At 35.1% G+C, this 14,261-nt stretch overlaps 2 protein-coding genes across 3 annotated transcripts in view; both read left to right on the forward strand.

Moving 5' to 3' along the window:
- The first annotated feature begins 644 nt into the window (after positions 1-644).
- On the forward strand, positions 645-7,913 carry ghrhr2 (growth hormone releasing hormone receptor 2). Its single transcript, XM_052112487.1, has 13 exons — positions 645-698; positions 793-916; positions 2,137-2,235; positions 2,395-2,510; positions 3,907-4,004; positions 4,163-4,295; positions 4,407-4,560; positions 6,404-6,464; positions 6,577-6,643; positions 6,779-6,870; positions 7,040-7,169; positions 7,697-7,738; positions 7,821-7,913. Exons 1-13 carry the CDS (start codon positions 645-647, stop codon positions 7,911-7,913), a joined length of 1,263 nt encoding a protein of 420 aa, XP_051968447.1.
- A 2,103-nt stretch (positions 7,914-10,016) lies between these two features.
- LOC127633406 (sodium channel protein type 4 subunit alpha A) overlaps positions 10,017-14,261 on the forward strand; it is a 126,882-nt gene continuing 122,637 nt past the window's right edge. Inside the window, exon 1 of one of the 2 annotated variants that reach the window (XM_052112477.1) lies at positions 10,017-10,124. The gene's annotated coding sequence lies outside the window, so the exon portion shown is untranslated. The remainder of the gene's footprint in view (positions 10,125-14,261) is intronic. The other variant, XM_052112476.1, reaches the window with a different exon arrangement.

Consider the following 14,261-nt stretch of genomic DNA (forward strand, 5'->3'; position numbering starts at 1 on the left):
TTAGAATCATATTGGTTTAGTCAACCCTTTTAAAAAAATATTTAATTACAAAGAAAGAAACAATCTGCAGTTTTGAGCTACTTTGTCATTTGCATACCTCTAAGGTAATGTCATCCTTTTATCACAGTAAAAGTAAGTTCACTGATGCAGTAAATAGCACTGGTTACTGAATGTAGTCCTGCAGAAGACTCATTTAGACTCCCCAGTGTGATAGAACAGGTACTTTCAAATTTCAACAGATTTTCAGTTTACATGTAAGACACTGCAAGTGCAAAACTGTTTAAATATCATTTTAAAATCAACATGCTACTAGATGCAGAATGTTATTATTGTAAAGGAGATAACCCTTATTTCAAAAGCTGCTTTTTTAACTGAAATTCAAATGTAAAGTTAATCTTTAAAGCAGCAACATTTAAACTGCTAGGTGAGAAGGGTCTTGTGCACCCTGAAAAGTGGGCTGTACCATCTGGCCGTATCTCACCATCTGCTGAATCAAATGGGCTGAAGAGGTAGATGAGAACTCGAAGCACTGGGATGCTTGAAAATAAGCAGTGATGCAACATTACTGACCTGGTTACTTCAAACCGAGAATTATATATCATTTGACTTTAAACTGAATGTTGTCCTTTTAAGAAAGTATTATGATGGATATTTATCATGGTTTCATTATTTGGATTCTTATGGTTACATTTAAAGGGGTAAGTAATTTACTTATTTTACAACACAGGTTAGTAAGACAGTGGTCTTTTAAAAATATTATAAAGTGTGCATGCAATTGTGTATGTTTTCCAGGTGAGGACAATTCATCCAGAATGTTCTATAGTACTGCATCTACAAGAAAAAGAAGCTGAATGTCGGCTCAAAATACAAACCAGTTTAATGCAGTTTTTGTTCAACTCTAATGATACTGATACAGGTAAGCCAAAGCACAGATGTCAACTCAAGCACTTGAACCAGTGATTTGATAAACCAGTTTGCATATATTGGTATAAAATGAACTTTAGACCTCTTTACATGCAAATGCAGACCTTACTTTTTTGACAAAGTTTGACCAGTAGCAAATGGTAGCAAATTGGTGTATGAGTGTGTGTGAATGGGTGATTGGGACACAGTGTAAAGCACTTTGGTAACATCTAAGGTTAAAAAAGAGCTATATAAGTGCAGAACATTTACCATTCATTTAGCAAATGTGGTAGGGGACTAACTGAGATTTCAGCTCTAAGTAAGTATTTAATTGTGCTTTTCCATAAGTAATTGCCTTTTGAATAGTTTTTATAGTTTGGACATTTATAGTTTTCTCCAACTTTTATCTTTTATTGAGCGATGTCGTGGCAGGATGGGGCGTCATTGGCGCCCCCCAGCTGGTAGAAATGGCCCTGATGCTCTAAGCACCTGAAATGCAGCACATTGTCATTTAGACTATTTTTGAAATGGTTTAGGTCATTTGGATTAAATTATTGTAATTAAAGTTATCTGTGGCTTACAAATTTTAAAATTGTTATGAAAGAGTCAGGGTTAGGTTTAGGGATAGGATTGGGATTAGTAGCTCAGAAATACCTAAATGATAGTTCAGTGTAGGATGGGATAAGGGGATCTAAAATATCGAAAAAAATAATAATTCAATTTGTAATATAAAGGATTCGCAAAACGTTTCGATGTACATACGTAAACACACACACACACACACACACACACACACACACGCACACACATATATATATTTAGATGCTGTCTAAATTGAATTTTGTCCAAATTTAATGTTTCAGCATCTATCCAAATGTGCAAAAAAACGGAATAGTCAGTTTTGGTCAAATGTATTTTATTTGTATAGCTCTTTCACAACACACATAGTTACAAAGCAGTTTCACATAAAAGGATGCACATTTATTTTTATTATTTACCTATAAATAATGACATCAGGCTACCCAACCATAAAGATGCAACATTGGTTAAAAAAATGGAGTGAGTTTATGGCGGGACTATTTTGACAATGAATGACAGATGAGTGTGTTCAGGAAACTTTTTTGAGAACAGGCATTATTTGTTTAATTCCGTTTGGTGACGCTAGTGGTGCAGAAATGACACAAGTCACCTTTAACATCTAGACCTATATTTTATCACTGTGTTTGACCCCAGGTTGTCTTATTGAGTGGGATGGTGTGAACTGCTGGCCTGCAGTCAGTGTTGGAGAGAGTGTCTCCGTGTCTTGCCCACCTCCTTTCCTGAAGTCCCATGGTAAATTATTTATTTAATTTTAATTATCTTTATCTAGGACCAAAACATATATGCACACTTTCATATATACAGAATTCATCCTCTTTCTATCAATGTGGCCACAAAAGTCCAATGCTCTGCTCCAAATGTAAAATATGTTTTTTTGGTTGACTTTCATAGAGCACATCATCACCCGCACCTGCACTATTCAGGGCTGGAGCAGACAGAGTGTGCCTTATTACACTGCCTGCTTTCAAGACAACAGCACAGAACAGGAAGACACTGCTGGACAAAGAGTAAAGAGAACCTTGAAGAAATGTTTGATGAAAATGGCAGTTTTATTTATTTTTAAATAATCTCTTTAGGTTATGGATTACTGTGATAATTAATAGTATGCATGTGTTTCTGGATGCAGTAAAGAGCCTGTTCTTGAATCTTATACAGTGTTGCTGTACTGTAGGATTTTTATGCTTTAAAGAAAAACTTTCAAAAGAGCACAATAGAGCCCCACTTTTTAAGCTGTCTTGGTTCTGGAAGTGGTAAAGAATGGTATTTTTTACCATTATTTAGATTTTTTTTTTTTTACATAGACATTTACACATTTGGCAGACGCTTTTATCCAAAGCGACTTACAGTGCACTTATTACAGGGACAATTCCTCCTGAGCAACCTGGAGTACCTTGCTCAAGGACACAATGGTGGTGGCTGTGGGGATCAAACCGGCGACCTTCTGATTAACAGTTATGTGCTTTAGCCCACTATGCCACCACCACACATAGGAATTTAATATTTTCTTCATAAAAGAGTTCTAAGCAATGAACCAAACCAACAAGCTCCAAGGTGAAATTATAACGTCACAAACTTTGATTTGAAGCAAAAATGTTTTTGAATATCAGACAAAAAGATAAATGTTACAAAAATGATCAAATGTTCAGCCATGCAACTCTATGTGGCACAAGCTATCTGTTTAGCCAATGGGCATGCTCACGTGTGACATGTTAAGCCAATCGGCTAGTAACGTGTAATCAGTCACTAGTTAAATAAGCTCTGGAATTTCCTGGTTCAGGTACACATTATGAGTTACTTCACTAGCCTTTTAAGCCATTCTGTCAGCAGGCCAAGGCACACATAGATATTAAGTCATTAGAAGTATGCCATTTGGCCAGTGGCCAAGGCACACCTAGCTACACTCTGTGCACATATCTCTTCGGAGCAGCAGCAGTACAAAAGTCTTGGTGATAGATCTGCTTGGTTGGTTGTCTTGTTCGTTTTATGTGTTATGTGCTTTGTGCAACTTCCCTGCTTTGTTGGGGTAATGTTTGTAATATCTATTTGTGCAGCAGCATGTCGACATGTTTAACTCAGCATGTCTGTGTATTTTCTTGCAGTAGCAGGTCTCCATACTTGCTCTGCAGCAACAGCAGCAGTGTAACAGACCTAGTCCACCAAGACCAATATCCTAACAATATGTCATACCCATATTAACATGTTATACCTTTCCAAGAGTTGTCATGACTGATCTGTATACTTAACGTCTTTGATGAGGGAATGAACAGCAATCGCATGAAGTAATTAAAAATCAATATATCAATACAGTGTTGCCTTGCAAACATTGTAATAATTAGAGTAGGTAAAGTGCAAAAATAAATCAAGTGGTATTTTAACTTGATATTTTCCATTCTACTTTGTAAGCGAGAGTTTTTCGCCACGGTAAAGTTGATGTACACAGTTGGCTATGGAGTGTCCATTGGCTCTCTCTGCATTGCAGTCTTCATCTTCTGTATCTTTAGGTACTGTTTACACTAAACATTCAAATCCTGCATCAATGCCTTCACTCATCACTGTCCTTTAAAGCATTCTGTCACTCAGTTATGTTGATGTTTTTGACATTTGCTTCAAGGATCGCTGATAATAATAAAGAAACATCACATCTCCATTAATCTCACAGGAAGCTGTTGTGTACACGGACCTACATCCACCTCAACCTCTTCTCTACATTTATCCTGAGAGCTCTGGCTGTATTTGTAAAAGATGCTGTGTTATTCGCAGATGAGACTGTCAATCACTGTACCGTCTCTACGGTAATTTACACCATTAAAACTATAAAATCAATAAATGTCAAAAGTATAAATCTGAGATATTATAAAGCAATCATTTAACTCTCTATAATCTATGCTATATTTCATTGGCAGATTTTATGTAAGGCTGCAGTGGCATTCTTCCAGTACTGCGTGCTAGCAAATTTCTGTTGGCTACTGGTGGAGGGACTTTATCTTCACACACTGCTAGTTTTCACCTTTGCCCTCAAGAGGACATTCTTCTGGTGGTATACTCTTATTGGCTGGGGTAAAAACAGATTTTCCATTGCTGGAAATACTCTATAGCCAAAAGTGTTTGGACACCCAAATGCCACACCATATGTCCTTGTAGAGCAATTTAATTCAGTGTGGGCAGCCACCAATGTTGGATGATGGGCCCTGGCTGATGGTCAGCATTCCAATTCATCCTAAAAGTGTTCAATGAGGTTCAGGTCTGGGCGTTTTGCAGGCCAGTCAACTTTTTTCCACACCAGAGTTTGTGCACAGGATCATTGTCATTGACATGTTACCCCAAAGTGGCAAGCAAACAATTCTCTAAAATGTCATTGCTGTAGCATTAAGGATTGTTTTCACTAAAATTAAAGGGCCTAGCTAAACTCGATAATTAGAAGGGGTTGTCCACATACTTTTGGTCCAACATACTCTCATGACAAAACATCACTGGGGTAACTTTTTGCCTGCACCTTTGAAAACTGGTGCCGTATTCATCTAATTTCAAAGCATTCCATTATATTGCCCAAGGCTAAATTTTAAAATTTAATTATTTACAAATCATGTTATTATTTAATCGTTGCATTTTTATTTATTTATGTTTTGCTCTGGAACACAAAATTAGTTGTTGGAATGTCTAAGCTGTGTCTAATTTTTTTTTAAAAGAATCATAAACATTATTATAAAAGTCCTCCAGTAACACTCAAGTAACAGCAGTAACACTCAAATAGCACCGATTACTCATTTAAATGGTCAAGAATGGTCTTCTTTAAAGTATAGTTCACCCAAAAATTTTAATTCTCTCATCATTTACTCACCCTCATGCCTTGACTTTTTTTCTTCTGCTAAACACAAACAAAGAGTTTTAGAAGAATACCTCAGCTCTGTTGTCAGCTCTCTTTTTTACTATACATCTCCACATTCACTTTCAAAATGTAAAAGTGAAAGTGTAGATGTATGTAAAAAGGACATAAAAATGTATCTGTTTCTCACACACACCTATAATATCCCTTCTGAAGATAAGGATTAACCACTGGAGTATGGATTACTTTATACTTCCTTTATGCACTTTTTGGAGCTTCAAAGTTTTGGTCACCATTCACTTGCATTGTATGGACCAACAGAGCTGAGAAATTCTTCAAAAATCTTAATTCATGTTTTGCAGAATAAAGAAAGTCGCACATCTGGGATGACATGAGGGCAATGAGAGTAAATGACGAGAGAACTAATATTTTTGGGTGAACTTTCCCCCAAATTTGTTGTCAGTGATATCAAATGCCATTGGCTCTTCCTTGTCTTGACCAACTGCCACATGCAAATGTTTAACTGCAGCAGAAGTAATTTGAAATACTTTTATAGGTTTTTGTAATTTTTGAAATACTGTAAATTATTGACTGTACTTTTTTGGCTTGTTACATATTTTATGATTTTGAGAACGGGGTTAGGTTTAGGCGTAGGCGTGGGGTTAGTTGCAAAGATAAAAAATTATCTATATTTGAATGTAATGTAACTACAATTGTTACTTATTTGATCTCTATGTTACATGTTTTATATTGTTGCTAAGTTTAGGAACAGAGGTTGAGTTGGGCATTGATATTATAATATCAATTATAATAACCAAACATACACATTTATAAGTATAATAACACCTAAACACACGTGATAATATTAAAAGATTGCTGAGCCTGTGGCAGAATCCTTCAAACTGAGGTGAGATTAGAATGACAATGACCTTTTTTCTGATGCAGGCAAGAAGTCACTAAGGTGATGCCTCCCGCATGATACTGCCCTGTTTTGGTCATGTAGTGTATGTTTTACTAACTAAATACTAATTAGATAACATTCTAAAATGTTTATAAATGATTTTCTATGCATTGCAGGAACTCCATCTGTCACAGTAATCATCTGGACTTTCCTGAAACATAAATATGAAAATCAGGGGTGAGATTCAGATTATTGTGAAATAGTGCATTTGGACAATTACTATACAAGGTCTGAAGCTAATTGTTAATTGCATCTAAACACTCAACGCCTTTGTCTATGTGTTCTGTAGGTGCTGGGATGACTTGGACAGTGGCTACTGGTGGATAATCAAAATTCCCATTCTGACTTCTGTATTGGTAAGTTTATGCAAAATATAATGCAAATTCACTTAACTAACTTCATAATGCCTACAAAGCTTACAGACGACAATAAGCCAAAAAACTAAACAAAAACAAAACAAAACATATTTGTGCTCTTAACTTACTTTGCAGGTGAATTTTTTGGTGTTTGTTAATATAAGCAGGATTATTGTTGTGAAGACAAAAACCCCAGAATCAAATGGAGGAGACAGGCAACTTTACAGGTGAGATCTAAAGAAATAAATTACAACATGTTAAATCACATTAAGTGGTCACTTTTGGCTTCATGACACGGTCAGTGTTATGGATTCTTCACATGTTTGAGTAAGGAACACTGACCTCTTTTACTCTCTGTTTACTTTATTTTTTCCTTACATGTCTTGTGCTCTGTAGACGACTGGCTAAGTCAACTCTTCTGCTCATCCCTCTTTTCGGAGTTCACTACATTGTGTTTGCACTGTTTCCCGAGCATGTGGGTCTGGAGGCGAGGCTCTTCTTTGAACTTGTGCTAGGCTCCTTCCAGGTACTGTTCAGGGTTTTGTGGCACAACGCAATCTACAATGCAGCTCAGGAATGTCAGCAGGGGCATGTCCAGGCAAATGGGGTGGCAAAGCTAAGGGCGACACCCTGTGCCATCCTTCTGGCCCTGCCCCTGAATGTCAGCTTACTTACAATGCAATGCAAGACATTAGTTACAAAATAGTGAAAACACATTTTAATGCTGTTTATCAGTCAACAAAAATCTTTCTTTGATTGTTAATTATTTATTTTATTTGTAAGATGAAGAGGGCAAGAGGTGCATCAATGGAGGTTTAGTTCAAGGAAATGCTGGTATAGCATTTTGTTAAGTACATTCTTGTTAAGTGAAATTGTGCCCTCTATTGTGAACTACTTTGAAATACAAAAACTGTCTTAAAACAATTTTTTAGTGTCACGTAATAAAACATTTTAAATATTGACAAGCAGGAAAGTACTACAAATCTAGCCTATAAAGACATATACTATGGCTACTCTAAATGTCAACATATTCATTTTGCCATTTCTTTAAAGGGATTCGTTGTGGCATTGTTATACTGCTTTTTGAACAGTGAGGTAAGATCTAATATATTTATGAGATATGAGCTATAAAGAAATATATATTGTGACCTTAACAATTAATCATTGCCTTTTTTAGGTTCAGAATGAGATAAGCAAAGTGATTGCAAAATACAAGTCCCGAACTGAAAACAGCACTTTCCAAATGGCAACCCAAGACTTCACAGCATAAACCTGGGGATATTTTGTCACAAGTGCACTTCCTCTTGTTCTGGTTATGTTGAAATAACACTGTGATGATAATGAAGCACACAATGTTTTCACAAATCACATTTGATCACTTGGAATTTGTTGTTAAATCTCTGAGCTGGACAGTAGATACATTTTTGCCGATGCCATATTGCTTTGTTTTTTAATCGTGTATAAGCTATACTGTATATGGACTATAATAGGTCATCAAAGGTGGTCACCAAAATATAAAAAAATGCGCACAAGCATAAATATTTTAGAAAAGTAAATGTACATAATATGCAATACACCTGGGGTTACTGGCTTTGACAAGTTGGTTAAAAGTAATTGCAAAATGACCAAGAAAAGTAAATTCTAGCATAATTTCTTAGCAGATGCCAGTTGGTTTGATATTTTGTTAACTGATGCAAATACATTCACATTTTAAGTGTCGTTTAAAAGGATAGTTCACCCAAAACTGAAAATTCTCTCATCATTTACTCACCCTCATGCCATCCCAGATGTGTATGACTTTATTTCTTCTGCAGAACACAAATGAAGATTTTTAGAAGAATATATCTGCTCTGCAGGTCCATACAATGCAAGTGAATGTTGACCAGAACTTTGAAGCTCAAAAAATACATAAAGGCAGCATAAAGGAAATACATATGACTCCAGTGATTTAATCAATATCTTCAGAAGTTATATAATAGATGTGGGTGAGAAACAGATTAAGTTTCCCCAGTAAGTGGCGATATGCACGATGAATACAAATCGTGAAAAACAAAAGACGAATGTGAAAGTGGAGATTGATAAAAAAAGACTTAAATATTGATCTGTTTCTCACCCACACTTACACTTCTTACACTGACATCGTTTAGATTATTTTTATGCTGCCTTTATGTGCTTTTGGAGGTTCAAAATGTTGGCACCCATTCACTTGCATTGTATGGACCCACAGAGCTGAAATATTCTTCTAAAATCGTTGTTTGTGTTCTGCAGAAGAAAGAAAGGCATACACATCTGGGATGGAGTAAATGATGAGAGAATATTCATTTTTGGATGAACCATTAATTTACTGTAAGTATGCCCAAATACAATTTGAGGACACTTTATGTATTTTGTTCAATTTGTTTTTTCACAAAAAAAAAAAAAAAAAAGAAGAAATTTTTCAAATTCTTAGTATTTTTTTTGTCTAACCTGTGTGGCAAAGTTTTGTGAATTCGGGGCGGGACTAACGGTTTGGTGCTGAAATAACACTTATTCTTCATGTTTTTGAATTGTGACACCAGAGGATGGTGCTACATACTTACAAACAAAATCCAGTGCTTCTTTTCTATCGAGTTGTATACACTGTGGATAATATGCATTAAATGCTCAATATTATTACAAACTAAACCAAAATAATATGCTATTATCTCGTAATAGCAATCTATTTTTCTTTTGTCAGGTTGTTGGTGTGCAAATCATTTACAGGCAGTATATTTGCTGTTAAATAAGCTTCTTCTTCTGTTTTTTATTTTTTTATTTCAGAAAATAATGTTGTGGTGTCAGCATGTGCATCTCACTGAGTTATTCATCCCTTCCAAGAAACATCTGCTTAGGTTAAAATATGGCAGCATTATTGGAGCTGCCTGATCAACTTTGTGTGTGCGCGCGCGTTTGGGTGGTTTATAATGAATTTTTTATGTATATGTATATACATCGTTAAAATTCATACATCTTTTAAAGGACATCTTAAACGCATTATCGGCTGGCTCATTTGCTGAACCGTTACATTTTTAATTTGCTGAACCGTTACATTTTTCGCGCCTTTTACCAAACCAACGGTCTAAATATTAGTTTAAACGCATTACCTCACTCGCGAGCCCGTGGCATTATTAATGGATAAATGTTTACTTTTCCGTGGCTATACCTCAGTTTTTTGTTTGTTTAATGCCTCTAAATAGTAGATGAAAATATTCTTAGCGTGTTACTGTAAAACAAACGCTAACTCGGAAAGGCAGAGCAGTCAGCGTGTTCCTCTTATGTAAGATTTTTTTGCAGTGATGATCCTACCTGAGGCTGAATCTCAGGTTTCATTCAAGACGTTTCTGCGTCAGTAACAGCTGTCCTGGAGGTTGCGCTGGCCCCGGGTAAGACAGACTGGAGTCTTTAGCTGGAAAGAAGAGCAAAGAAAGAGCGTTTTGTGGAAATATTTACCCCACTGTGAAAGGTAAGCTGTGGTCTTGAGCACCGCATTTTGCGTTGGTCAGTCTGTGTCAAGGCAATAGCGTTTCTTTATCTGGAAGACTGCAAGATTTAGTTTGCTCTCTAAAGGTTTTTAACTGGTCTGTATATCCTGGTTGACAGTGTTGACTTTAGTGTTTTTAGTATTTTTCTTCCACGAGTTGTCATGAAAATGTGTAAACAAATTTTTTCTAACTTGATAAGTGGTTATATAAGTATTGACTGGGATTTTAAATTGGATAAATGTTTCAGTGATTTAGGATAAATTAGGGATAAGATCATGCAGAATTGGAAATATAAGTACGCAAGAGCACCATTCAACAGTTTAGTAGAAAGTCAGTGTAGTTGGATAAAATGTGTAGAGAAAATATTAAAATGCTTACATATTTTTTTTAATATACAATACTTGATTATGATGGGTCAATCGCAGTATTCTGTGGTGAAATAGCATAAAAGCAGTGGTGTAGTCAAGGGTGGGCCAGGGAGAAAAATAGATCCACCCAGAATAGTACAGATTATTCTTTGACTTCAAATACATATTTTTAAAATAGTTTAAAAAATGCATAAATTCTTCTTCCAAAAGTATAAAATAACTGTTTTAATGTGTCGTCTTTCTGTTATTAAGGAAAATTTGGCCTATACATTTTTATTGCGGCCCATCTAAAAGTAATTTCCTGGCTATGCCCTTGAATAAAAGATGTGTAGTTTAAACTCAAATAAATATTTAATGTTTATTTATAAATGTATTTGTTTCATATTAATGAAATAATGTACGGTCAGATCATTATTGCAGAATAAACCCCTTGAGGGTTATACAAGTCCTCATATCACCCTGTTGGGGTTTATTTTGCGACAATGACTGGTTGACTATCCTATATAACATTTTACTTCAGAATTGCCTTTTTTAATGTTCCAAATACCATCTCTTACTTTGTATTTTCTCTCCTGCATACCTTCATTTGTGTATACCTGTATACGTGGGAATTATACAATGTGTCTGATCTATTGTTCCAGAAGATGCTGACTGTGCAGCCTTACCCGTTTTCCCATCCAACAGTGTCAGATTCAGAGTTAAATATAGCCTGTGTCTTCGTTTCAGAGCTCGGCTGATGATGCTAGCAGTGATCAGTTGTATTCCACCATTCCTCCACTGTTAATCCATGTTGCCCTTATCAGTGGTATAGGATGATGGAGACTCTTGGACTGTTATTCCGAGACACTCATCAGAACCACACAAATGAGATTTTGCAGGAATAAAACGTTCTACAGAGATGCCTGATTATGGAAGCCGGTTTCCGCCACAGTTAAATAAAAAAAGGTGATTTTGTAAGTCAATATAATGAGATACTAAGTCATTATTATGAGAAACTTTCTCATAATAATGACTTAGTATCTCATAATAATGACTTAGTATCTCATAATAATGACTTAGTATCTCGTAATAATGACTTAGTATCTCGTAATAATGACTTAGTATCTCGTAATAATGACTTAGTATCTCGTAATAATGAGAAACTTTCTCATAATAATGACTTAGTATCTCATAATAATGACTTAGTATCTCATAATAATGACTTAGTATCTCGTAATAATGACTTAGTATCTCATAATAATGACTTAGTATCTCGTAATAATGACTTAGTATCTCGTAATAATGACTTAGTATCTCATAATAATGACTTAGTATCTCGTAATAATGACTTAGTATCTCGTAATAATGACTTAGTATCTCATAATAATGACTTAGTATCTCGTAATAATGAGAAACTTTCTCATAATAATGACCTAGTATCTCATAATAATGACTTAGTATCTCGTAATAATGACTTAGTATCTCGTAATAATGACTTAGTATCTCGTAATAATGAGAAACTTTCTCATAATAATGACCTAGTATCTCATAATAATGACTTAGTATCTCATAATAATGACTTAGTATCTCGTAATAATGACTTAGTATCTCGTAATAATGACTTAGTATCTCATAATAATGACTTAGTATCTCATAATAATGACTTATTATCTCGTAATAATGACTTAGTATCTCGTAATAATGAGAAACTTTCTCATAATAATGACTTAGTATCTCATAATAATGACTTATTATCTCGTAATAATGACTTAGTATCTCGTAATAATGAGAAACTTTCTCATAATAATGACTTAGTATCTCATAATAATGACTTATTATCTCGTAATAATGACTTAGTATCTCGTAATAATGACTTAGTATCTCATAATAATGACTTAGTATCTCATAATAATGACTTATTATCTCGTAATAATGACTTAGTATCTCGTAATAATGACTTAGTAGCTCATAATAATGACTTAGTATCTTATAATAATGACTTAGTATCTCATAATAATGACTTAGTATCTCATAATAATGACTTATTATCTCGTAATAATGACTTAGTATCTCGTAATAATGACTTAGTATCTCATAATAATGACTTAGTATCTCGTAATAATGACTTAGTATCTCGTAATAATGACTTAGTATCTCGTAATAATGACTTAGTATCTCGTAATAATGAGAAACTTTCTCATAATAATGACTTAGTATCTCATAATAATGACTTAGTATCTCGTAATAATGAGAAACTTTCTCATAATAATGACTTAGTATCTCGTAATAATGAGAAACTTTCTCATAATAATGACTTACTGTGCGCATGCGCAATGTGCTCAGTCAGACGAATTGTGCGTTTCAGATTGAGACGGATCACACAAATGACAACCGCACAACTCTTTTGAAAGTAAGTATAGTTTTATAGCAAGAGGTTTGCAAATAACAACAATTTAGCGCGATGTAAGTGCAGGGCAAGTGTGTTGACTCATGAATCGGTTTCACACCGCAAGCGAGGTGTGCATTATTAAAATAAATATATAATAATCTCGTTTGTAATACCACAGTGGTACACCTCAAGACATTTTCAGGTTTTAATTCCTAAAACGCTCTTGTGAGTATAACTACGTTCTTACGCCAGGGTTTCAGGGGGTGAACCTCATTGCGCGCTGTTTTTAGTTCTTCACCTAGGGTCTTGCGTACAAAGTCTCCGTTACGGATTCGAAAGCGTCACTTTAGACCTACTAACGGAGGTTTGTTGGAGTAACGTGTGTGTGCGTGCGTATGAGCGCTGGAAAGAAAGTGTTCAGACCTGCGTGTGTACCTGTGGGTTCGAGCTGTTATGAATCAACTGGGGATCGTTTTAACTGTGGATGTGCGCTTGCACACTGTGGTAAAGTTAGTTTTACGTATACTGTTACAATGTGATATGTAAATAAATAATAAAACAATGTGACAAGCAATACATCTTGGAAAAATGAACCTAACATTTATATACTTGCACTGTTTTAAAAAGATGCCCATCCAAAAACGTAGGTTTACATTCCATGTTTAAAAAAAGTTACTCTGGGTGCTTTTGGATGTTATTTAAATAAAATACTTGATTTTAAATTTGTTATTTAGGTGATGGCTTAAATTTCATAACTGACATATGTTTGTCTACAGGATGGAAGATCTAACGGGATTCTTGAGACAGAGGAATGTCCCTGAGGAAACAATAGAGACACTGGAACATGAAACGGTGAAACAGATACAGATTAACACAGATAATGTTCATAAAAGTTTAAAAGTATTTTGTTAGAGATTAACATTTTAGCTCCAAACTCAAATATAAGCCGCCAAATCCATTCTTGCACTGACATTGGTAGTATTACAACATGTTGCACAAGTAATTGATTAATCGAGTACTCGTTCAGCTTTAAACATTTGACTAGAAAAACTTGATTTTCATTTGTGCCAGCTGTGGGCAACAATGAAACTGCTTTTCTCACTAAAATCTTGCAGTTACAACTAAATTGGCTGGCACTGTACACTCCTGAGCACAAAAAAAACGGGTCAAGCCCAAAATGTCAAAACATTAAGTGAGGAATATTAGCAAGAATTAAACAAATGCTCTCCTGAGACCTTCTGTGTCACCATTTGCTCATTAACCGTTTGGGGGGAAAAGCTGGAAATGGGGAAATTCACTTATATAGTCTTACTATAGGCAAATGTAAAACCTTGATAACATTTTCCAAAAATGTCACTTAGCCTTCACAGTGGTGCGCAATA

The sequence above is a fragment of the Xyrauchen texanus genome, chromosome 40 (assembly GCF_025860055.1).
Source record: "Xyrauchen texanus isolate HMW12.3.18 chromosome 40, RBS_HiC_50CHRs, whole genome shotgun sequence".
In the NCBI taxonomy this organism is placed as follows: domain Eukaryota; kingdom Metazoa; phylum Chordata; class Actinopteri; order Cypriniformes; family Catostomidae; genus Xyrauchen; species Xyrauchen texanus.